Raw genomic sequence first — 25,222 nt, 5'->3', positions numbered from 1 at the left:
AGATCCACGGAGAGAAAGGGTAGAGAGAACCTCCTTTGAAGGGAAGGGGCAGGGATGTAGTTTCTCTCCACCTGGCCTCGGGGAGACAGGTCTGTGCCTCACTATTGCCTGGAGAGGAAGAAGGCAATGGCAGGAAGGAAGAAGCCAGACAAGACACAACCATGGGTCGCCCTGGGAGAGGGGGCCAGAGCTGGAATGTTTGCTCAGTGGCTGCGAGCATCTGGCTCTTGTCCCACTGAGGAGAGAAGGATCCGAGGGGCCAGCACTCGGGGTCCGACCTTCAGGAGGGCGGGCACTGGGGGCCAGCTGGTGGATCTGTACTGGCTGATGCTGGTGTTCTGGGTCCTGGTGGGCTCCCCTAGCCCGACACCCAGACCCAGAGACAGAAGACCCGGATGGACACTGGATGGACAGACACACGCCATCCCCTTTTACATATCTCCTCTCTCCCCACCGAACAGCCTGTTTACAGAACGTTCCACCCCTTCAGTTGTGTGGGAGAGCTGCGAGCAGTGTGCGTACATGGGGCACCTGCAGGCTGAAGTGTGCGAGGCGAATCTGTGTGTGCCCGACCGTGAAATCCCACCCTCTGGGGCCCTGGAATTGACGGAAGGAAAGGCAGCCAGTGAGGCCAGGTGTCCTGGCTGTGGGCCGGCCCCGGACACAGCAAGCCTGCGCATCTGGAGTGAGACGAGCCACCCCACGCCCGCCGCCCCCACACCCCAGACAGCATCTGGCACAGGATACTGGCTGTAACACTTTCGGTTTATTGGCTGGGGTGCCCCGGTGTGGCCGACCAGCCACTGGGCCTGAGCGAAGCCCTGTCTTGCTGCCGCACCCCCTCCCCTGCATCTTCCCGCCCTGGCTCCTGTGGGACATGTACGGAAACTCACGCCCCAGGAAACAGGGGGAAGTGGAGGCTTAAAATAAAACCAAATCAGGGCTGGAGAAGGGGTGGGAAATGTACATTACAATGAAGATATGCCACCGGCCATACACAATACAGCGTGTAGAGACGGGCAGGGAAGGTGGGCGGGTCCCGCTGACAGACCCTCTCCCACCGGGCTGGGCCCCCAGAGAGGAATGGCCACTTCAAGTGTCTCAGGGGCAGCTCTGGCTCCCTGGCCCTGGCCCTTCACTCCTGGCGGGGGCAAGGGAGGAAGGGGTCGTGGGGCAGTGGCTCATGTAGGAGTCCAGTGCCCTGCCACACCTGGACCACTGGCCCGCAGGTCCTGGCACCTGGGGGACGGGGACGGGGTCCCGCCTTCTGCCCGGCCCCCGCTGTCCGGCTCAGTTGACTGAGGGCAGCGGGCCTCCCGTCCCCGCCGTGTGAGGGCAGTGGTCACTTCCTGCTGTGCAGCATGTCCTGGAACTTCGTGCTGGTGTATCGCAGGTGGAAGCCTTTTTTGGTGATGGTGTCATCCGAGTGGAATTTCACCAGGACAGAATCTCCCGCAGAGTACACCTCCTCGGGAGGCTGACGGAGGAAAGGGGTGGGCATGAGACTGAGGACCAGGGGCTGGGCTGCCGTTTCCCTCCCCGAGTTCCCCAGCTATAAGGGAGGTGGGCAGCTCCCGACTTCCGCCAGATTCCCCCAGCGCCGTGAAGCAGGAGGAGGATTCTTGGGAGCGGGGGTTTAATGGGGTGCCTGGAGGAGGGGACGTAGCAGCGGGTAGAGGAGCTTGTCTTAAGTGCAGAGTTACACTTTCATTCCACATCCAGCGCTGCTACTAACTAGTTAGCCGTGAAGTCTTAGGCAAGGCACTGCCCCTCGCTGGGCCTGGCTTCCTCAGAAGCAAATAGGAGCAAAAGCTCTCTGCTCTCCAAGCCTAGAAGGGCTGGTGGCAGGAACAAAAAGAGGATAGCTGTGAAAGGGAGCAGCTTGTCTGAGTGGCTGCCTTGTTGCTGTCCCGGCTGTCTCTTGGAGAAGACAGGACAGCTGGGTCCCCCAGGCCCGGATTCGGCCACTACGCTCCTGCCCTCCCCCGATGCTGGCCATGGTCAGCTCCGGGGGATGCCCCTTCCTAGGCTCCTGCAAGCCCCTCCTCACCTCTGTGTGCAGGCCCTCAGAATGACAGCCGCCCACAGGGCATCAGCACCAAGAGGCCCTGGCCCTCAAGGCGTGGAAACGACCATTTCCGAAACCCTTGGGGACATTTCCAGCAACCATGCCAGGAAGCCCTGACGGAACTGGGTTCCTTCCCCAGGTCCCCTCCCGTTTGCTCCAGCCTGATGGAAGTCTTTGGAGGAAGCCACCTGGGGACACCCAATTTGGTGTGTGACTCACCCAAAGGTGTCAGATCAAGGGAGTCATAAAGAGCTAAGTGGGGAGGGGGCACTAGCTTGGTAGCCTGGGGATTCTGGAGCGGCTGAGGCAGGCAGGCAAGGGGGCTGTGTGCTCCGCTTCCCCAGCTCTCCACCCTGTCCCAGCCCGGCCCAGCCCTTGCCAGTTGACAAAGGCTGAAGCTCTGTTCCTAAGGGGATATTCCACCGACCAGTGCTGGGTTCAGCAGCTACTGCTGCTCCTGGGAAGTTTAACCCTTCCTGGGGCACCCAGGCAGCCCTGGAGCACGGCCATGAGATAGGCAGGGGACCAGGGAAGTGATGGGAAGGAGGGCGTGTCTGAGTGTGCCTATGAGTGTGAGTACGTGTGCAAAAGTGTGTGTGTGTGTGTGTGTGGAATGGCGAGGGGAAGATGGCATTCACTGAAGGAGGAGAGGATTAAAAAGAAAAGAAAAAAAAACAAAAGAACTCACAAGCTCTGCCTGGAGGAAAATAAACCCACCTCTGTGGTTTTCCTGTGGCCTTAGTTAAAACCCCATCGAGCAAACTTTTGCCCACTGCCTCTGAAAGTGCTATTTTATGGACCAAGAAGTAATATTCAGTATCTGCTTGGACAGTGACATCAATGTGCTTTGGGACCAGCTGGCCTTTCACCAAGAAGAGAAACTGGCAGCGGAAGAGATGAGGGTATTGTATAGCTCCGCCAGAACGACTGCCTAGCGCGACTCAGCTCAGTTCTGGTCTCTGGCTCCTGCCCCAACCTCTGCCCTCATTCCGGGCCCTGGTCAGCTGCCTTTGGACTGGGACGAGGGAATGAGAGGGCAGAGGGAACTCCATCCCCCTCTCCAGATGCAAACTACCTTCGAGACCCAACCAAACTGGTGCTGAGCAGGCTTGGGTCAGGGCAGGGCCTATCCCAGAGGCTGCAGGAACCTCTGTGTTGACCAAAAAGGACCTGGTTTCCTAGGTGGGGATGGCCCAGGGTGGGGCGGGCCTCTGTGAGCGACCACCCACTTTGTAGGCCTCTGGCTCCTACAACGTGCCAGGCAGGTGCTGTCCCCTGGGCCGGGACCCCAGGCCTGCAGAGGTGAGGGGTGGCGGGTCTCACCCCGGAGCCGCAGTAGCGCCCCAGTCTGGGGGCCGTGCTGTCGTAGCCGTCGAAGAGCTCCATGTAATCGTAGCCGCAGTCGGCCTCCTCCTCCACCTCGAAGGTCTGGAACACCAGCTCCACGCCATAGCCTTCCTCGGCCACGATGACCCACTCGCAGTCCACGCCCCCGGGGTAGTTGTTGTCGCCAAACTGGGCGTGGGAGTAAAGGTCCTTGGTCTTCACCTCTGCCTGCACCTGGCCTCCACACTCTGAGGGGGGAGGGGGACACAAGATCAGCCACCACCCCCTGAGCACGGCTGCGGCCCAGGCACTGTCCCTCCCCCTATTCAGGCCTCCTGGTCGGATGGAGGCCCTGGGACAAGGCCACATGGCTAGTGATAGGTGGGTTTGGACCCGGCCCAGGCCTTGGCCTGGAACAAGTGCTCTGTGGCTTTCCCTCTGGAGAGATGCCCGCGGAGGCCCGGGGACGTGGTGGGTGGAAGGCCGCTCTGAGTGGAAGCCCCAGGGAGAGGTTGCTGCTAATTGGCTCCAGCTGACGGCTGTCACGGAAGAATGTGGGCCCTGTGTCGCCTGAGCTCCCATGCTTAAGCGAGAAGACGTACTTGTGGATTTTATGCGAAAACTCCTAATTTTTAAACGTTGGCTCATGTTTTTAAAAAACACAGTGTGGGCCAAACAGAGCAAGTCTGAGGGCCAGCTGGAGTTCCGGGCCTCCAGTGTGTGACCCTGTGCTGGGAGGGGCAAATGAGAGCAGGCAGGGCAGGGTCAGCCCGTCCACCCCTTCCTATGCCCTCTGGCCTCCAGGACACCTGGGCTCACGGGTGGGGAGTGGATGGGCGAGGCCTGGGTCAGGGGCTGAGTTAAAAGGGAGGAGCGGGACTGTGGACCCATCAGTTCTGGGGCCTCCCCAACAGGTTGCTTAAGACCCACAAGAAGCCTGCTAAGCCCCCAGCAGTCACCGTTGGCCTGATGTCCCAGGCCTCACAGGACTGGGCTCCAGCCTTTCTCTGTAGCCACACCATTCCCAGTTCACTGTTGTCCTCACATGCCATTGCTCCAGCCAAACTAAATGACCTGCAGTCACCTGTGTGCGCCCAGAGCTGTCTGGGGTTATGGCTGTGCTTGGTCTCCTCCCCTGCCTGCAATGACCCATCACCTCACACCCAGAGCGAGGCCCTTATCGTGTTTTGTCTCCTGCTGTAATTATCTGTCCGTGTCCTGTCCCTCCCCTGGGCTGTGGGTCCCCGTGTGGGCAGGGTGAAGGGCTTACACCTGATTCATCTCTCCGTGCCCCTCTGAGTCTCCTGCAGGGGCCCAGGGCTCAGTAGAAAGGTTGCTGAATAAACGAGCAAGTAAATGCAGAGTAAACCCCTCAAGAACTGAGAGGTTTGTCTGCTTCGTTCATTTTTTTTTTTTTTTTGCAGTACGCGGGCCTCTCACTGTTGGGGCCTCTCCCGTTGCGGAGCACAGGCTCCGGACGCGCAGGCTCAGCGGCCATGGCTCACGGGCCCAGCCGCTCCGCGGCATGTGGGATCCTCCCGGACAGGGGCACGAACCCGTGTCCCCTGCGTCAGCAGGCGGACTCTCAACCACTGCACCACCAGGGAAGCCCTGCTTCGTTCATTTTGTGACCCGCACTTAGGATGCTGCCGCGTACCTGCCACGTGTTCACAAATGTCTGCGGAATGAATGAACACGTGAATCTCGGGGGGTGGAATGTGGGTGGCCTACTGCACAGTCAAGTGTCCTACCTCTGGGGACTCCAGGGGATTCCCTCCCCATCTCTGGTTCTCTACCCACTGTTGTCACTGCCCTGTTTTCTGACCTTCGCACCCCTCATCCGGACCTCCTCTCCCTGGCCCAGGAGGCTGACTCTCTGCCCCTCTGGTCTGGCCTTCAGGACATGCTGTCTCTCCACCCGGCCACGGGCTGGGCCTGTGTCTTCAGGAGCTCTCTGTAAACCTCCGACTGGAGCCCAGGGCCTGCCTTTGAGACCAGGATCAGCAGATGCCTCCAGGACAAATGACCACACAGGGCACCGGCTGCCCCCACCCTGGCCTGTGGTGGGCTCACCTGTGGAGTGGGACGCCTGGAAGCCCTTCCTCTGCACGGAGTTGTCAGAGTAGAAGCGCAGGAACATGCGGCTGCCCGTGGCCAGGACGGGCTCGGGCTTCTTGCTCCCACAGAAGCGGCCCAGGACGGGGGCCTTGGCGTCACGCCCGTCGTACGCCTCCAGGTGGTCATAGGCACACTCAGGCTGGGACTCGATGTCCATCTCCATGAAGGTCTGGAGGGCATGAGGGAGGACAGCAAATTAGGAATTATGTGGCCGGGGGCAGGAGGCGTGGGCAACAGGTGGCAGCAAACCAAGGCCCCTGGACCCCAGTTCACGGACACCAGGGCAGTGGCCACTGCTGGTGGATGGGAGACGGGGAGGACCTAGGAAGGAAGTGACGGCAGGTACAAACCCACTGTATGCGGGGAAAGGGCCTCTGTCCACACCAGACTTGGGCTTCTCACAGGGATGGCAGCCCTGTGGGCTCAGCCAGGCCACCAGCCCGCAGCCTGCATGGCCCTGAGCAGTGCTCTGAGTGACGTGGGGCTTTGAAGCTGACAGGAAATAGGTGATGGGCAGATGGCACAGAGGAGCGGGGTGGGGAGTGGGCACCTTACCAGCTTGACCCGGTGCCCGGGGGTGCTAGAGATGGCCCAGGTACACTCCTTCTTGCTGGGGTATTTGTCAGGCCAGTTGGGGCTGGTGATGGTGCCGCTGGTGGATGTCACCCTGTGGTCACAGCCGGCTGTGGAGAGGTGAGTGAGGGGAAGGGGATCAGCAGGGACCCCAGTGCTCCAATGGCCCCTGTGAAGAAAGGAAGGAAGAAGCCCCTCCCTCCCCTCCTCCTCCTTTCTTGCTTCTCTTGTCCCCCACTTAGAGGTGGCAGGAAAGCTCACATCACTTCTTGCCCATTCAGTCACCCAGCCCGGGGAAATCGAGCTGCTTGGTTCCAAGCTGGACCTCACCTGGCACCGTCCATGGAAGCAGCCCTCCCAGGCGCCCTGTGTACACTCCTGGACCTTGGAGGCCATTTGGCCATACCACCTCTGCCCTCCACGAAGCTGCCATCCTCTGATCTCCTGCCACGCTTCCATATCCACAGAAGACTTTGGCACCTGACTCAAGTTCTCTCCACTCCACTCCTGCCACCATCCTAGGTGATGTCAACAAACACATGGATGGTCCACCCACACGCTGGCCTCGTGCCCCTGACCTCCTCAGCTCTATGGGTTCTCACCTCTCACCCCCAAGGCTTCGCCATCACCCTCCAATTCTCGATGCTACAAACACACCACCATCGCAGTGGCCACCTCCCTTTCTTCCAGGGCGCTCAGGCCCTCCCTTTCCCTAACACCTCTCCAGCTTTAGAGAGAACCCTCCACTTCCTCCCAATACTTCCTCCTGGGTTGACTTAACTTGCTTCTCTATCAGCTGGACCATGTGGCCCATCACCCCAACTGCTCATCAAGGGCCATGCTTGAGCGGCACCATCTTGGAAAACCCCATTCGTGGTCTCCAAGCATGGCTGGGCCCCCACTCCCTTGACGTTTTTTGGATTCGTCCTTCACCAGCTCCATCTCCCACCTCCTCAGCTACGGCTCCGAACCTTTGGCCCTCTCAACTCCCAGCCCCGCTCCCAGCAGACAACCTCACCTCCTGCTTCCTGGAGAAAAGCAGGGCCCTCAGATATGAACAACTTCAACTTCCCAACCCCTACCTGCAAACTCACCTTCCCTCCTGCCTTGTCTTAGAGAAGGTGCCACTCCTCCTGGGCAGGAATGGATTTTCCTTCCTGGAGCTGGAGCTCATTGCTGCCCACCATCTGGGGACCCTCGTGTCACACATTTCCCGCGCTCACTCCCTCTGCCAGCTCGGCCAGGCCACGAACCTTCCTACGCTTTGCCCATCCTGAAACAACGCTCTCCTCCTGCTCCCACCCATCCTGTCTCCTTGTCTTCAAGAAAACTTGCTACACCATGTTCTCACTACTCAGGGCTCCTTGATCCACTGCAATCTGCCTTCTGCCTCGGAACGGCATGGCCTCACAAACTCCAAGGCTGATGCTTCTTATGCGTTATCATCCAATCTGACAGGTCCCTCTGAGGAAAAGCCAGTGCACTTCTGGACTGGGGAGGAGAAAGGGGTGGGTGGGGTGCAGGCTGAACAGCTGTGCCTATAGTCAGAGGCTCACAGGATGAATGCACAGCCGCCAGGGTCCAGAGGGGCAGTGCCCTCGCAGGCCGCCCAGCAGCCCGGGTGGAGGCAGGTGGAGCTCCTGGCCTCCACGTTTGAGCTATGAGCTGCTTCCATTACCCATCTTCACCTTCCCATGTCCACACACACTGCCCCGCACCCCATTTTTACACCAGTTTTCCCCACCCTCTAATTTCTCCTTCCATGCCCACTTCTCTCCCCAGCTACACTGCAGTCTCCTCGGGAGCAGAGGGATCCCCTCTTGAACCCCCTACAGAACTTTGCACAGAGCTACACCCTCCGCAGGGGGTCAGGAAATACTGATTTGTTACTAGCCTAGCACTTGAGTAAGAAACGATGAGTTCTTCTAAAGTGAATCGGAGCTACACACAGGCCGTCTTCCCAGGAAGCTTACACCTGCTCCTGCTATCTTGTTGATGTCAATGCTGAGGGTTCTTTAGCAAAACCCTGTTTTTCATAGAGAGTACAGAGATGGCTTGTAGTTTAGACAACATCAGAAGAAGGTCTCCCCTAGCTAAAAGATAAGGGGGCTCCGTGAGTCAGGTACTCTATATTTGGAGAGCCTGAAGTGATGGGGATGGAAGCCCTGGAATGTCCGTTGGGTGCTTCACCTCTGTTTATTCTAGTCGGCAGTTTATTTGCTGGTACTTTGGTTGTCCACCTAGTAATGGTGAGAAGAGGCATTTGCCAGGCACTGTGCTCAGTGCTCAAAGCAAGGGCTCTAAAGCTTAGGACCATCTCATGGGTGAGGCAGTTGAAGCTCAGAGAGCCAAAATGACTCACCCAATGGCACACAGACTCTCAGTGTCAGAGGCGAGTCTACATTGTGCTGCTGGGATAGTACGTCCGCAGCAGGCACGGGCCACAGTGGAATCGGCAACTGGGAGCGGGCCAGGGTTGTACTGCATCCAGAGAGGTGTCACGTGATACGGGCAATGACCCGAGAGCGGTTTCCAAGGATCTGCAGGGCTTCAATGTCAGGGAAGCAGCAGCCTTGTTCTGGGTGTCCCCAGGGGTCAGAGATGTGACCGATACCAGTGACATACGTGACTGCTTGCTATGAGCCAGGCACTGCTCGGAGCACATCACAGCGCCCCGCCCCTAGGAGGAGGGTGCCGGTGCCATCCAGGAGTCACTCAGTGAGCAAACCCGGGTGCGGAGAAAGGAAGTCAGCTGCTCAAGGGCACGTGGCTGGCTAAGTGGTAGGGCTGGGCCAGGCAGCCTGGCACCAGAGTCTGTACTCTTCACCACTGTCCCAGCTTGCCTCCCTGACAGCGGGAGGTCGGACAAAGAGAAAGACTTGGACATGGATTTTAAGGAGCACTAATGACCAGAACAGCCTAACAATGGGGCCTGGGGGCAGCCCCTCCTCTCCAGAAGTGTGTGTGGCTTGGATATTGCTGGGGGGGTGGGGAGGGATGGGGGGGGGCGTCCGTGCTCTAGGCGGGAGGCAAAACGAGGTGACCTCAGAGGTCACTCAGCTTCTCGAGTCCAAAGAGAGGCCGAAGGAGATGGCACCTCTGAGCCCGCTCCCCAGCCTCGGTCCTTCAGGCCCCAGGCCGTGGGCAGGGGAAGGCGCCCGGGGGCTCCGGCAGCGCTTACCTTCCTTGCAGTCGTGCTTGTTGTCGTGGAGGACGAAGCCGCTGCGACACTGACACTCGTAGCTGCCGAAGGTGTTGACGCAGTCTTGCTGGCAGCCACCGTTATCCTTGGAGCACTCGTCCTTGTCTGCAGGGGGAACAGGCAAGGGCAGGCCGGTCTGTGCAGGGCTGAGGGCTGCGTCACCCCAGGGGAAGTGGGAGGACTGGCTGGGCGTCCACCTCGCCCTCCCCCCGCCCCCCCCACAGGCGGGGTGGGGAGCGGAGGTCAAGGCGATGGTGGGGGTCCAGGGCACTGCATCAAGCGGAGGCAGCTGAGGGGGGCCCAGCTGTGCGGAGAGAAAGGAGGAGTGGACGGAGGGAGGCTGGGGTCTGGAGCGGACCAGCGTGGGAACCCTCTACCATTACCTGCTTACTGGACAGACGGACAAGTGGAAAAATAGACACACGGACAAGCAGACTGCAAGAGAAAGGAGCAGGACGCAGGGGTCCCTCTTTTACTTCACAACAGGAAATGTCACAGACACCATCAAAATGGGAGGGGCGGGAGGCAGGGAGGGTCCCCTGTCCACGTGAGCGGGGGCGGGGGCGAGGAGAGCACCAGTTCTGTCCGGCCGGGGGGGAGCCGGGCCGGCATGGCCGAGCGGAGGTCGGGGTGGGCGGCAGCAGAGCCCCCAGCCCATTCCGTCCAAGGTGAGGTTCCTGAGTAACAAAGGGTCCGGGAGGCCAGGCGGGCCTCACTGGGGGGTCCGGTTTCTTTTCTGCACTCGGAATTTGAGATGGTGGGGCCGTCCCCGGGGGGGCTGCAGAGCTGGCCTCTTTTCTGAAACGAGAGAGAGAAGGAGAAAAGGGACCAAGGGGTGCGGGTGGAGGGCGGGGGCCAGGGAGGGAGAGCAATGAAAACCAGGCCCGGCTCCGAGGGGGGTCCACGGGCAGCGCGGGGTGGGGGGCAGGACACACATGCAGGACGGCCATGTCCGGAGCAGCCAGGCCACGGAGGGGCAGCGGGTGGGAGGAGGCACAGCGACAGGGGACAGACGGGAGGAAGCCTGCGGCAGGGAGAAGGCCTTGGGGGTGGGAATGAGGCCCGCACGCTGGGGAAGGAGACGTCGAGTCTCCAGCAGAGGGGAGCAGTCCATGGGAAGGGGGCCTCATCCAGAGCTCGGCTCTCTCCTTCTGGTGCTGCAACTACAGAGTGTGTTACAGACACAGGCACACACTCACGCCAACACACCCACAGACATATTATCCCTCACCCTGTACCGTCGTCCCGACACGGCGGCACAAACACTGACCCACAGGTGCACAGGATACACGTCAGCCCCTCACACACAGACACCACACTCACACACATCAGCCACCAGCCACCTGTGTACACGTGCACACAGGGATAGACGCCGCTGGCTCACTCCCTGTGCGTGAGGAAGCATGCACAGGCACACACAAGCACAGGTACAAACAGAGACACACGTGGATGCAGAGACCACGGGCTCGTCAGCAGGCCACTGCGGACTCGGGAGGGCTCACAGGCGCAGCTGCACCCATTCGGGTGGATCTGCACATGCGCTCTCCCATGAACACAGAAACCGACACACAGAGGGACATGTGGTCACAGGCACGGACGGGTACATCACAAACACATATTCTCCAGTCTCTCCATGGTCATTTTGGGTACTGTGTGCCTGGAGCAGAGGCAGGCATTCAGGGAGGGGGAGTGGACACACAGAATTCCAGAGATGAGCCCCGAGGTAGAAAGATGCCCGCTGACATTCACATGGCCAGGCGGAGTCTGTGACAACGGCAGCCTGTGCCGGGTCTCCCTTGGGAGAGGGGCCCGAGGGCTGGAGCACTGGCTCCCAGATGGCCCTGCTTCTCCAGTCCACTCTCAGGTGAGCCAGACCCCGTGGGACCCAAACAACCCAAGGTCAAGCGGTGGAGTCCCCAAGTCCTCCCCCAGGTCTCCTCAGTTAGAGCATCGGGAGGGACCCTGACAGAGGGCCCTGTGGAAGCTGCCTTTGCACAAGCCCTGTGAGAATGTGGGGTGATGGGCACCCTACAACCCATCCTGGGGTTTCACCGAGTAACTCATTGGCGACTATGCTGGGAGCTTCAGGAGTCCCAGCTCACGGAATGAGCAAAGCTTGTCCTGAAATTGACCCCCATGCCTTCCTCATATTTGCACCCCAAAAACCGAGTACAGTGCCTGGCACATTGTAGGGGTAAAAGAAATACTTGCCCAATGAATGAGTGAGTGGGTGAGTGAGTGCTGAGTGCAGTGTTGAGCTGTGAGCCCTGAGAAAGGGCTGCTTTAGTGCCCGGAGAGGGGCTCTGCCATGGTTGGGGGCAGCCTCTCCTGGGAGCCAGGGATGCAGGTTGCAGGAGGGGCAGGAGCAGGGAGTGGACACGGGCTGGGACAAGGAGATGGCACTCACCCTCCAGTGCCAAATGCCCCGGAAGGTGGCTGGGGTCACACTGAAGGTCTTCAGGCTCGCTCTTCTTCTTGCCTTATGGTCTCCTCGCTGGGTGTCCCAAAAGTCCAAATAGCCCCCCTCCTGGGGGGTCAGAGTCAGATGCCCTGGACCCTGAGGGCTGAACCTTGATGCCCAGCGGTGAGGGTCCTCTGCAGGTTTCTCGTGAGAAGGGGCGGTGCAAGTGTGCATGTGCAGGTGTGTGTGTGCGTGCGCGTCTGTGCAGAGCTGAGGGTGGGCTGAGGGTGGCACAGTGTCGGGCCAGGGCAGGGTGGTAACCGTGGGTGGAGAGCCCTGGGCTCTAGGTCTGACAGGTGGGGTGCTGGTCCCCCTCCGCCCCCCCCCAAAGACTGGAGCAACAGAAGGGCAGGAAGAGACAAGAGTAAGCAGGTAATGGTTTCCCCGGGGCCGAGCCCATCCCTGAGTAGATGTTACGTCCCCTCAGCCCTCTGGTGAGCACCTCACACGGGTTCCAGGTGGGCCCAGGGAAGAGAGGGAGTCGCATTGCAAGGGTCTCAGCCAGCAGTGGGGCAGGGGCTGTGAGGTACTGTAAGCAGAGCGGGGTGGCTGGCAGTACGAAGCAGGGAACCAGTGCACAGGGGCAGTGCATGGCATCCAGTGGGGCAGGCGAGGGTGCAGGGCGGCCACATAGGGGGCTTGAGGATGCAGGACCCTGGGCAAAGGAGGGGAGAAGGAAGGCAGCGGGGACCCGGCCGGAGGCTTCTGGGCTTCCTGCCGCCCATGCCTGGCCCACCAGGCGTGCAGGGGATGAGGATCCCTGGGCTGCGCACCGATTAACTGTCTGCTCCAGCCAGCCCATGGCCTCCTGTCTGCCCGGAGATGGGGCCCTCAAAGGGACTTGACCCCTAGCCTTACATGGGGCAGCTGTCAACAGACATGTGCTGGTTGGATCTGAGTCCCCCACCGTGGGCCTCGGGGGAGTGGGAAGGCTTTGGGGTTGAGGGAAGGGAGGCTCCTCATCGCTTCTGAAGGCCCCGGCATGACCCCATTTGGTGTGTGCAGGTTCCGATTAAAGATCCAGCCGCTGCCAGATAATCCGCCCCACAGTCCAAGGCAAACACCCTCCTCTTCTGCATGCGGCAGTAGCCGGCCTCACTGAACTCCCTGTTCCCAGGGCCTGACCTCTCTCGGGTCTTGGCTTGCGGCCCCTGAGGCCTGGAGCGCCCTCTCCCTTCCTTTCTGCAGGCCTATGTCCTGCCCGGCCTCAGGTCGGCTCCCATACAGCCTTGAGGGCTCAGGAATAGCGGGGTTCAGGCGGGGAGGGCTGTCCTGGTAGTGGAGGGCCAGTGGGGGGAGCAGGGGACAGACTCTGCCCGGCACCAGAGGGGCTGCAGAGTACAGGGGTGCAGCGGCAGGAAGAAAGGGATGCGGGGCTCGGAGCTGGGGAGTCCGGGGTTACCTGAGAAGAAGTGGGCCTTGAAGCCCTTTTTGGAGACTGTGTTGTCGGACTTGAATTCCACACGCATGTTGTTGTACTGGGAGGTGATGACCTCGGGCTTCTCGGAGCCACAGAACTTGCCGTGCAGCTTGGAGTCGGCCGTGAGTCCGCTGCGCACCTCCACGAAGTCGTACTTGCACACCTGTGGGGCAGCGCAGCTCCAGGCCCACCTCCTCCAGGAAGCCTCTCCTGACCACCCTCGCCTGAGGAGGCTCCCTGTTCTGTGGGTCCTTTCGCCTTTAGTTACCTGCTTTGCCACATCTAACAATTCAAAAAGTGCCACCCCACCCCATCAGTTCCTCTTGTGCTCCCCACACAAGCCCCCAGCCCTGCCTCTCCCCACAGGCTTCTGGACTCCACGTCCTTCATTCCCACGTGCCACGTGCTCCCTGGCCTTCAAGGCCCTCCTCCCTGAGCCTCCCCTGCTTCCCCTGAACCGCCCCCCCCCACCCGCCGCCTCTACATTCCTGGAGTATTTCTTTCGGAGGGTAGGAAGCAGGCACCAGGCTGAGCTCGCAGGCCTCAGATCTCCCTGTGTCTCCCCAGCCCCAGGCGGGCACTTACATCATTGCCTTCAGTCTCGAAGAAGTCAAACTGCAGGGAGATGCGGTACTGGGTGGGCGCCACCAGCTGCCAGATGCAGTTTTTGTTAGGGGGGTACTCCTTGGGCCAGCCCGGGCTGGTGATGGAGCCATTGAGCTTGGTGAGGAATCCACCACAGGCAGCTGGGGGAACAAGGGAGGTGGCGTCACCCACCAGGAGTCCCGGCTCTAGAGAAGGGCATGGACACAGGCTGGGGTGCGTGAAGGAGGAGGAGGGGGTTTGTGGGTTCCCCCAGCCTGGGGGGCTTGTGTGTGGTCTCTATGGGGAAGGAGGCAGGAGAGGCGGGTGTCTTCAGAGTAGGAGATGTGTGGTCACTTCAATTTTCTCTGGGAGAGAACAAGCCAGGCGTCTGCTTAGAGGTGGGGGGTGGGGTGAGGGGCTCCAGAAAGGCAGTACCAGTGGGCAGGGTGGGGGGGCGTGGCTGGGAGGGAGGCAGGGAGGACCAGGGGGCAGGGACTGGGAGGCACGGAGGGAGAGGGAGCTGCTCAGAGGTGAGTGGAGAGAAGCCCCGCAGCAAGACCAGGCTGAGCTGGAGTCAGTTAGCCAGAGAGTGTTTCACTACCTCCTGGGAATATTTATAATGAGAGGCTGGAACTCAGTGCCTGTCTAAGAACAGTGGCTTCCAAACTGTGGATCATGACCTACTGCTGGGTGATGAAATCAATCAAGATCAGCATTTAAAAAGAAGAACAAGAATGAAAACAAAACCAAACCAGAGTACATCACACCTGGTCACAGTGTGTTCCGGGGGACTGAAATAGACAATGTATTCCTTATCCATGAGTAGTGACCAAAGTGCCAGGGAATCCTAGTTTTTCTGGAAAGGGGTCTGTCCAAGGGCAGAAGAGATCCAGGCTGGAGGGTTTGGGGTGGGAGAGGGAACAGGGTCCTGGGCAGCCTGGGGGCACTTACCCTCGCAGCGGCGCTTGTCAGGGGCCAGCTCATACCCAGGGTCACAGCTGCACTTGTAACTGCCCAGGGTGTTGAGACAGCGTTGCTCACAGCCCCCACGGTTGGGCCGAGAGCACTCGTCCACCTCTGCGGTCGTAAGGAAAGGGTGTCAGTGACTCCCAGTCCGGGGCCTGGGTCCCTCCTCCTGCCCTCTGCTTGGGAGTCAAGTCCAGGGTCCCTCAGGCTGCTAGGACCACCCCCAGTCCCATTCCAGGGGGAGGAAGTCAGCTGTGACCTGCTCAGAACCCCACTCGGTCCCCAGGGGATCCTGTCTGTGACAACCCCAAAGGGACAGGCAGTGCCCTGAAGGAGGGGACAGGTGGACCCATGGAGCCTTCCTTCTGACCACACTGGCTGGGCTGGTGGCCACCACCATTCACTGGGGCCTCTCATGTGCCGTCCCCGGCTGAGTACTATTCTTTCACCTCTGCTGCAATCCCTACATGAAGCCTGTGATGGAGGGGCTGTAACTGTGCCCAGCTTACGGACGAGGAAATGAGGTTTGGGCAGAACACCCTCAGTGCCCAGGTTCACGCCGATGAAAAGTCCACGCTGCCTTGTCTCCACCCTGAGCTCCTAGGGTACTTCCTGCCTGCACATCTCACCAACGTTCCTTCAGTACAAAGTTCTGGACTTTCAGGCAACTCCTGAATTGTTATGTCAGTTCTCTGTCGAGCACCTACCGTGTGTCAGCTACTTTTACCTACGTTTGTCACTTACTCAATGAGGTATGTAGTGTTTCAGTGGGACCTTTTCTGCCCAGTTAGGCCATACATTCAAGGGCAGGGCGCCAGGGTCTACGAATCCCTCACAGTGTGTTGAGTGAGTGAATGAGGAATGAACGAAGCCATGGCAGCACCATTCACAATAGCCAAGGTGTCCACCAACGGATGAGGCGAAAGGAAATATGGTTCAGACACACAGTGGAATACTATTCAGCCTTAAAAAGGAAGGACATTCTGCCATATGCGGTAACACGGATGAACCTTCAGGACATTATTTTAAGTAAAATAAGCCAGTCCCCAAAAGTCAAATTCTGCATGATTCCACTTACATGAGGTATCGAAAATAGCCCAATTCATAAAATTAAAGAGTGGAATGATGGGTGCCCAGGGCTGGGGGAGGGGGGGGGAGTCATGAATCAGAGGGCATAAAGTTTCCGTCAAGCAAGGAGGTCTGCACAGCACCGTGCCTCGGTCAGCAATGCTGGTTTGTACACTTAGATGTGTTCCGAGCGTGGATCTCAGGCTAAGTGTTCTTACCACGGTCAAATAAACTTTAAAAAATAAAAAGAAGGAACAAAGGCGGTGGGTTGGCCACAGGAGTGGGCCGGGGTAGGGGAGCGGGGAAGGAGGCACCTTTGAAAAAGTTGACGGCGAAGCCAGCTTTGTTAATGGACCCATCAGAGACGAACTTGAGCCACAGGCGGCTGGACGTGCTCTTGATGTCGTCCGGCTTCTCGTAGCCGCAGTAGCGCCCGATGAGGGTGCTGCTCTCGCTGTGCCCGTCGCGCACTTCCAGGTAGTCATAGGCGCAGCTGTCATGGCGCTCAATCTGGGGGTCGGGGGCTCCGTCAGCAGGAGGAGCCCTGGCGGCCCAGACCCAAGCCCCGGAAGCCCGCAGGAGGTGGGCCGTCCTGGAGGTCTCTGACCCACCTCAAAGGACTGGAAGGTGAGGCCCACATGGAAGCCCTCGGACACCTGGATCCGCCAGATGCAGACTTTGCTGGGCCGGTAGTCGTCGGGGTAATTGGGCGACTGGATGTGGCCGTTGTCCTTTTTCACATCTCCCCCACAGATGGCTTTGGGGACAGGGAACGAGGTGGGAAAAACAGGATGTCGGTCAGAACGCTCTGCAATGTTCGAGAGCCCCTCTACCCCCCTCTTCTAGCCCTGCCCACCTACATCCCCGGCTTCCCAGTGCCCCTGGCCCTGGCCAGTCCCAGTGGGATCTCTGCTTCCTCCTTCACGGGCCCTCGGCCTTGCCCCTGGGGTGCCAGGAGGGAGTGGTTCTAGGGTGCCCCAGGACCCCACCTCTGACTCCCCCGTGCCCCTGCCTCGGTACCTTCATAGACCGCGAAGAAGCCTTTCCCGACCCAGTTGCTGCTGCTGCGGAATTCAACCCAGAGGCGGCTGTCGGTGGAGACGATGGGCTCTGGGAGTTTGCCCCCGCAGAAGCGGCCTGCACAGACAGCGCGGACAGGGGCCATTGAGGCCCGAAGTAAGGCCCTCTCCCTTCCCGCACCAGGGCTGCACCTCCAGGAAGCCCTCCCCACCTCTCTGAGGGGCTCGGGGGCTCTGGCCCTGTCTACACTTGACACACATTCAAGTTGGCCTGCATCTGGTCCAAGGTCCAGTTTGGCCTTGAAGAGCCAGAGTCCACTCTAGAAGATTTCATGCCCTTGAGGGAAAAGATAGGAGTCTGTTTCTGGGAGGAAAGGTGACTCCTCACGTTAGCCAACGGTACCTGTGTTTCATTTACTTTTTAAAAAGAGCATCACCATCACTACTGATCCTTTCTTATTTACTCTCCATGCAAACAAGTAATAACCAAAAACAAACACAGTTTTCTTTTGCTCAAATGCAGGGGATGCCACGGGACCCCAAATAAATCCCAGAATCCAGGGACTGGGTGAGAAAATGTCCTCTTTGAAATAAAACCTGACAAGAATCCACATAAGCGGATGAGGCTGGCCATCTGTGGAATTGTTTGTAGTCAAGAATTGACTAGGGGGCTTTCCTGGTGGCGCAGTGGTGGAGAGTCTGCCTGCCGATGCAGGGGACACGGGTTCGTGCCCCGGTCCAGGAAGATCCCACATGCTGCGTAGCGGCTGGGCCCGTGAGCCATGGCTGCTGAGCCTGCGCGTCCGGAGCCTGTGCTCCGCAACGGGAGAGGCCACAACAGTGAGAGGCCCGTGTACCGCAAAAAAAAAAAAAAAAAAAAAAAGAATTGACTAGGGATGATTTGTGTGTTCGTAATAAGATGGGTGTTTCCCAACTTTCAGCAATGGACAGAGGGTGCTGCCCTAGGAATGTAAGTTATGAAAAAGAAACTGCAAAAAAAAAAAAGAAAGAAACAGCAATCTTGGAAATGCTAACACTTCTGTAGCAAGAAGTGTCGTAATGACAGCTGCTTTGGGTGACTAATAAGAAATATCTGAACATCAGAAACTGGGGGAAAAAAAGAGATGGTTGGCAAGGATTTGTCAGCCTGCTTCAGGCAGAGGCTGTGAGACAAAGTTCTAACGCTAATGAGCGGTCCTGAGCTACTTAGGCTCACATCCAGATCGAAGAAGGAGAATTCATGTAGCTCTTCAGCCTCTAACTCTGTGTCCATTACAGCATCTTCTGTCCTGTGGTTCTGACCCATCCATCTCCCACTTACCCACTCCCCTACCCCGAGACAAAGCACCCTGTGCAAACAAGTTTGGGCGACCGTGCCAGGAATGTAGGCCTCTGTGGTGCACCAGGCTGCATTGTGGGCACCCTCAGGCCACATCTCGCAGACAGAAAACAGAGCCTCTGAAATCGCCCAGATGAGGAAGAGAGCCTGGAGCTGAGAGGACGGGCCTGTCCATCTCCCTCTGTCACCTTGTGTGACTGCCCACACCTATACACTGACAGCCACCCTCTGAGGGAGGCCTGGAAGCCCATACTGAGGACCTTGAGGTCCAGACTGGGGAAGAGACTTGCCCAAAGTCACACATTTAGTGATGGAGCTGGCAGCGCCGAGTATACCAGGACTCCTGGTTCCCATGCTAGGGCGCTGCCCACAGCCAAGTGCTAGTGTTGGGGGGAGGACGCACAGCGTGTCACGTGAGTAGTTCTAAGAAGGACGCAGCTGTGGAGGAAGTAAGGCAGGGCTGTGCCGGTACCTCGGAGGGGCGCCTTCCTCCAGAAGCCGTCTCGGACCTCCACGTAGTCGTACCAGCACAGGCGGCTGCGGTACAGGTCCATGGACGTGAAGTTCAGGATGATCTGGGGAAGTGGGGGAGGAAGAAGGTGACACCGTTGCCCACACATCGCCCGCCGGCCTCGCCCACCAGCCCCATGACCGCTGCCTGCCTCGTGAGGCTGTTTGCCATGGGTTATAAATAGTTAAGTGTTCCAGAAAGGAGCTCCTGGCACAGAAGTGTCCCTCGTCTCCAGCCATCTGCCAGTTCTAGTCAGCATTCTTCCCAGATACCCCAAGCCAGGCCTCACTTAAAATGCACAGCCTCGTTGAAAATATGTTTGAGACCTTGGGTCTCATTTCACTGACCTCCTTAGTAAGGAGCCGTTGCTTAGGGTTAAACAAACCCAGCTCTCTTCATGGTCAACTTAAGTAATATAAATTACAGCATCTTTAGAGGGAAGAGGTCTCCTTGGTGACAGGAAGGGCCCAGGGAGGCATGTGGGACTGGGGGCAGGGGGCGGTCTGAACGGGAATGAAAGGTCCAGAGCGGAAGAGCAGAGGGAAGAAGGCCTGAGTTACCCATCATCACGTATTTACTGAATGCTGGTTCTAGGCAGGGCTCGTGCTAACCGCTGAAGGGACTATCAGGTCTGCATGCCTCCCAAGAATGGGTTTAAGACACTCAATTATACTTCAATTAAAAAAAAAAAGGGGGGCTTCCCTGGTGGCACAGTGGTTAAGAATCTGTCTGCCAATGCAGGGGACACGGGTTCGAGCCCTCATCCGGGAAGATCCCACGTGCCACAGAGCAACTAAGCCCGTGCGTCACAACTACTCAGCCTGAGCTCTAGAGCCCACGAGCCACAACTACTGAACCTGTGTGCCGCAACTACTGAAGCCCATGCGCCTAGAGCCCGTGCTCCACAACAAGAGAAGCCACCGCAATGAGAAGTCTGCGCACCTCAACAAAGAGGCACCCCCGCTCACCACAACTAGAGAAAGCCTGCACACAGCAACAAAGACCTGACGCAGCCAAAAATAAATAAATAAATAAAAAAAAAAAAAAAAAAAGATTTGTCCCTGTCAAGGAACTTAGGACTTAAAAGAATAAGACATATGCATGAAAAGACCACCTAGTGAAAAACTCAGATTCCAGTCATACGAGCCTGGGTTTGAATCTCGCCTCTGCATAAAATGGTACATAAAATGAATGGTGCATAAAATGAGGAAACAGCATCTCACCCTAACACAGCAATACATGGGTACAGATACTGCCCTAAGCACCTCCTTCACATAAACTTATTTCAGCCCTTGAACTCATCAAATGTTCACCTAATACTGGAGGAACGTTTGATACCTCGGTAAGTACCAAGTCTCCCCAGCAGGGGGGCATATGAACAGGTAGAGAAGCACACTTCCTAGGAGGGAAACTGCTTCCTTAGTAGTTTCCGGAGTGAGCCCTGAAGCCTGCTGTATGTTCAGAGTCCAACAAGCAGGGACTCCAGAGAATGGCACCTGCATCTGCGAGGAGTGTGCAGTGGGCATGAGAAGGCCCAAGGGGCCCACCTGTTAGGTGCTAGCTGGGTTCCCTGCTGGAGGAGAAGGGGACAAGGGTGTCCATCTCCCCTGTGGCGCGCCGCAGTGTTAGAGGCAGACAGAGTGGAGGCCAGAATGAAAAAGATCCCACAGGTGCTGGCAGTTGCTGTCTGCAGCCAATACTGCCACTGGTCAAGGAAGAGCTCCTGGCTCACGGTCACTTTAGCACCGACCCCGTCAGAATTCTTGGTGTTTTCTTTTTTTTTAATTTTAATTTTAAATTTTATTTTATTTTTATTTATTTATTTTTGGTTGCATTGGGTCTTCGTTGTTGTGCGTGGGCTTTCTCTAGTTGCAGCGAGCGGGGCCTACTCTTTGTTGTGGTGCGTGGGCTTCTCTTTGCGGTGGCTTCTCTTGTTGTGGAGCATGGGCTCTAGGCATGTGGGCTTCAGTAGTTGTGGCTCGTGGGCTCTAGAGCACAGCTCAGTAGTTGCGGCACACGGGCTTAGTTGCTCCGCGACATGTGGGATCGTCCTGGGGCAGGGCTCAAACCCATGTCCCCTGCATTGGCAGGTGGATTCTTAACCACTGCGCCACCAGGGAAGTTCCTTCTTGGTGTTTTCAATATCCACCTGCACTATCCTTCCCATTTCCTGACCTTTGAATTCCCTAACCTCCTCTTTCACCCTCTCTCTGCCCCTTCTCAGCCAGCACACCATGCCCTCGACCTTGTTATCATCCATAATCTCAAATCCAAGGACCCCACTCTACATCCACGAGCCCCAATCTTTCCTTGCTCACTCCCTCTGTACACAGAGCTCAACGATCCTTCCGGTTCACTGCAACCTTCAATCTACTGAGCCTGTTGTACTTTCACTGCCTTTCACCCCCGTGTACTCACATTTCTTCTGACCTAGCTTGGAACCCATGGTCCATCTTTCATATTTTCTTTTGATTCACACATGAGTTTAAATATGTTTGTGTTTGGGGGGGCTTTCATTAATTTTGTTACTCTGAGATGTAATCGAGTGAGATTACGTTTTGAAAAGTGCACTACAGGGGACTTCCCTGGTGGCGCAGTGGTTAAGAATCTGCCTGCCAATGCAGGGGACACAGGTTCGATCCCTGGTCTGGGAAGATCCCACATGCCGTGGAGCAACTAAGCCCGCGTACCACAACTACTGAGACTGCGTGCTGCAACTACTGAAGCCTGTGCGCTTAGAACCTATTCTCTGCAACAAGGGAAGCCACCGCAATGAGAAGCCTGCGCACCGCAAGGAAGAGTAGCCCCCGCTCGTCGCAATTAGCAAAAGCCCACGTGCAGCAACGGAGAGCCAACACAGCCAAAAAATAAATAAAAATCTAAAAATTAAAAAAACATGAAAAGTGTACTATATTACTCCTTTTTGTTTTGGCCGCGCTGCATGGCTTACAGGATCTCAGTTCTGCAACCAGGGATTGAACCCGGGCCTCGGCACTGAAAGCCTGGAATCCTAACCACTAGGCTGCCAGGGAACCCCCGAAAACTGCACTATATTACTCTTTATGATGATGATTAATCATCATTGGGAGTATTATTATTATTATTATAAAAATACAAGTCCTGGCATTTTGAAAAACTGAAGTTGAAAATCTGTTCTAACTCTTGCTATAGAGCCAGTGTCTTATGACCCAATATTTTACCTTTTTAGAAAAGACCAAATATGACCACAGAGGAAGTTTGATTCACTATGGAATCCTCGGTGCATGGCACATAATAGTTGTTTAATAAATATTTCTTGAATAGAATTTTGCTTTTTGGAATCTATTCTAATATACTTGACCAAGTGTATAAAGATTTAAGTTTCAAGGTATTTATTTTGGCAGTAATAAAAGCTTGGAAGAACTTAAATCAGCATCCATCAAGAGACCTGAGGGGATGATTAAATAATTTAAGGGCAATCAAGATGATGGGATGCCAAGCAACCACGAAAATGATTGAGGTAGATCTATATGTGCTGACATGGAATGATGACTGTGATTTATTGTTGAGTGAAAGGCAAGTTACAGAAGGCCACCCCCACACCCCCACACTACAGGGGTCTGGAAGGACATCCCAAGTGTTACCAATGCTTAGTTGTCTCTGTGGAGTGGGATTTGGAGGATGATCAAGGGGAGAAAATTCACTTTTTACCTTAGGCATTCCTATATTGCTCAAAATTTTTACAACATGCATATGTTATTGTTATATCTAGCAAACAACAAAAATATCTTTCGAAGAGCTGCTGGGTGGAAGAAGGAATGCAGAGGGCTGAGTGAGGGCTCCCTGACTCCTAAACTTACACCCTTAACCCCTACTCCACGTGGCCTCCTTGGGCCTGCCAATCAATTTCACTCAGCAAGCAGCCCTGAGAACGGCAGCCACTTTCCCTTCCTCCCCGGAAACAACTGTGACTCTGTCCAGGGGGGATGGATTCAGGCCTCTGAAAAAGAAACCGTGCCCAGCCAGCAGAGCCCCACAGGGCCCACCCAAGACCTGCCACGAGCAGGAGGAAGCAGAGGCCACCTCACGTGGAAGGAAGAGACCTGGGCGAGCAGTCAGGGGCATCCTACAGGGAGGTGCAGCCACAGCTATACTGAGACCGGAGGTGTCTAATTAAGAGTTGTAACAACTTCTGTCGTGTGGAAACAGCTGTGCGCTGGTGGCAGGGGCACTGCCCTTTGCCAAGGAGAACTGGGCCAGCTCTGCCACTTCCTGGCTGGTGACTCCGGCCCACGGCTTGACTTTGTGCCTCGCTGTCTCTGTCTGAAAAATGGAGGTGACCATAAGGACTCCACTGGGGAGTCGGGGGTAAATGAGATACGGGTCCAGAGTCCCCAGGTGCACCCTGCGTGTGGCAAGTATTCCTCATGCTTGTTGGGTGCTCTCAGGGAGGAGATGGGAGAACACGCCGACCCTGGGGGACCTGTTGTCTGGCTTCAGTCAGATCTTAGGCCTCATGTAACTCCTCTGGGCCTCTGTTTCCTTATCTGTAAGATGGTAACGGTAATAGTACCAGCCTCATAGGACTTTGGGAATCAAACTAATACATGTAAAATTTACGACCTTGTCTGACACGGGTGCCATACATACATGTCACACATCCATATGACAGGGTATGCCACTTGATAAACATTAATTTCACTCCTGGAGTTGAATTTGCTTAGATAGTTTGATACTGGGTTCACAGGATGGTCCAGATCAGAATCCAGGAAATAGAAGGTGGCAAATGAGGTACCCGGGGAAGTTGACCGGGGCTCACTCATTTAATAGAGCAGGACCGTAGAATGATACTAGCAGCTAACATTGATTGAATTCCCACTATGTTCCAGGCAGTGCCCTAAGCACTTTATGTACATTAACTTGTTTAATCCTCGTATCAACCCCATGAGGGAGGTACTATCACCAGGCTTATTTTACAAATGGGGAAACAAAGGCACAGAGAGGGTAAGCAACTTCCCCAAGATCATACATCCAGTAAAGAGCACAGCTGGGAGTCAAACCCAGGCACTCTGGATCTTAAACTTATACCCTTAACCTCCATTCCATGTGGCCTCCCCAGGCCTACCCATCAAGTTTGCCCAATGGCTGCGCAAAGAACGAGCATCAACTTTCCCTCCATGCTCAGAGCTCTACGCCCTTCAGTGCCTGAGAAGAGGGACTTAAGGGAGGGCCCAGCCCAGGCCTTGCAGAGGAGGGATGGGAGGGGTCATCTCTGCCCAGCTGGGGGATGGGAGGAGGCAGAATTTGGGTTGGACCTTGATGGGAGTGAGGGTGGATTCGGCCAAATCCAAAAACATTTTAAGCTCTTATCTTCCTGGCTCCTCTGCAACATTTGCCTACATTTGTCTCCTTCTGAAACCACTCTCCCGCTCATAAAGGAGTTCCCTTTGTTGCTTGGGAAACACTGTAAATCCTCTTCAGGGCAGTTGCTAATTACGTGCAGTGTAAAGACTTGAGGATCCTCCAAGGAGTCCTCCAGAGCGGCTCTTTCTCCTGCCTGACATCCCTACGACTTGCACAATTGTACAAGATAAGTTTTACATATCATCACTTGCATGTCTGGCAATAAGCTGAGAACTGGTAGGCAAGTGAAAAACAACAACCTCTCAGGAGCCAAATAGATGTCAAAGTCCATCTGCTAACACACGTGGATTTATTTAAGGTTTACTGTTGAAAGAGTAGACTTTGGAGTCAGATAGTCCTAGAACTGAATGCTGGTTCCACCACTGTTACCTGAGCAAACCTGGCCAGATCTACTCCTGCACTTTAAGCCTCAATTCCCTCCACTCTCCAGTAGGGATAACAGTACCTACGTCCTGAAACGGCTGTGAGGAATAATGAGATCGTGCATGTACGATGCCAATACTTTGGCACATAATTGGTAAGTAACAAAAAGTGGCCATGCCAACTTTATGATACCATCCTCTTCTGCCTCCCCAGCCTTTAAATGTTTCTGTCCCCCAGGGTTCCATCTTTGGTTCAGTTACAACTCTACAATTTCAACCAGGACCATGGGTGAGTTTTACTTTTTGCATTTCTACAATCATGCACTGGTTAATCTGGAATTTTTATCCGTAGCCCACTTCTCTCCCTGAGCTCCGGGCAGGCCTCTGAAAAAGGATGGGGAGTCTTGTGGGAGCTATGAAGGGAGTAGTTCCCAGGCAGAGAGAGGCTCCTAAGGCAAGGCCATGTGTTCTCTAGAGACTAGGGCCAGCCCATGCCAGCCCACAAAGCAAGGAAAGAAGAGGGTCCTGACCAAGTTGCCATATGCCTGCCAACTGAGCAAACCTCCTGAATGGGAAAGAAAGTGATGCTCTACCCTACTCTGTGCTCCGTGGGGCCGCGGACTGTCTCGTGCACCTGTCCATCCCCAGGGCTGGGCCCAGCACTGGGCACCTAGTGGCCACACAAGTTGCCGAAGGGCACTTAGTTGTTGGAATGGGACAAGGCTTTGGAATACACAGAGTATTTCAATCACAGACTTTTATGTCATAATCTAGGATCTATGAGATCTTGGGCAAGTTAAT

The 25,222-nt window shown here is 56.3% G+C and overlaps 1 protein-coding gene across 2 annotated transcripts in view; it reads right to left on the bottom strand.

The window, feature by feature from the left end:
• Positions 1-747: 747 nt before the first annotated feature.
• Positions 748-25,222, bottom strand: part of BMP1 (bone morphogenetic protein 1) — a 40,578-nt gene continuing 16,103 nt past the window's right edge. Inside the window, exons 9-20 of one of the 2 annotated variants that reach the window (XM_060102501.1) lie at positions 18,618-18,720; positions 16,808-16,924; positions 16,399-16,544; positions 16,102-16,297; positions 14,705-14,830; positions 13,754-13,914; positions 13,151-13,331; positions 9,267-9,392; positions 6,068-6,195; positions 5,468-5,681; positions 3,392-3,642; positions 748-1,477 (exon numbers count right to left, since the gene is read on the bottom strand). In XM_060102501.1, the coding sequence (XP_059958484.1) occupies positions 1,343-1,477; positions 3,392-3,642; positions 5,468-5,681; positions 6,068-6,195; positions 9,267-9,392; positions 13,151-13,331; positions 13,754-13,914; positions 14,705-14,830; positions 16,102-16,297; positions 16,399-16,544; positions 16,808-16,924; positions 18,618-18,720 (1,884 nt within the window). In that variant the 3' untranslated portion in view covers positions 748-1,342. Of the gene's footprint in view, positions 1,478-3,391; positions 3,643-5,467; positions 5,682-6,067; positions 6,196-9,266; positions 9,393-9,909; positions 10,086-13,150; positions 13,332-13,753; positions 13,915-14,704; positions 14,831-16,101; positions 16,298-16,398; positions 16,545-16,807; positions 16,925-18,617; positions 18,721-25,222 lie in introns of those variants that run through there. The other variant, XM_060102503.1, reaches the window with a different exon arrangement.

This window comes from Mesoplodon densirostris, chromosome 6 (assembly GCF_025265405.1).
Source record: "Mesoplodon densirostris isolate mMesDen1 chromosome 6, mMesDen1 primary haplotype, whole genome shotgun sequence".
NCBI lineage: Eukaryota > Metazoa > Chordata > Mammalia > Artiodactyla > Ziphiidae > Mesoplodon > Mesoplodon densirostris.
The sequence above is the reverse complement of the archived record's forward strand: the minus strand, read 5'-3'. Positions and strand labels throughout refer to the sequence as shown.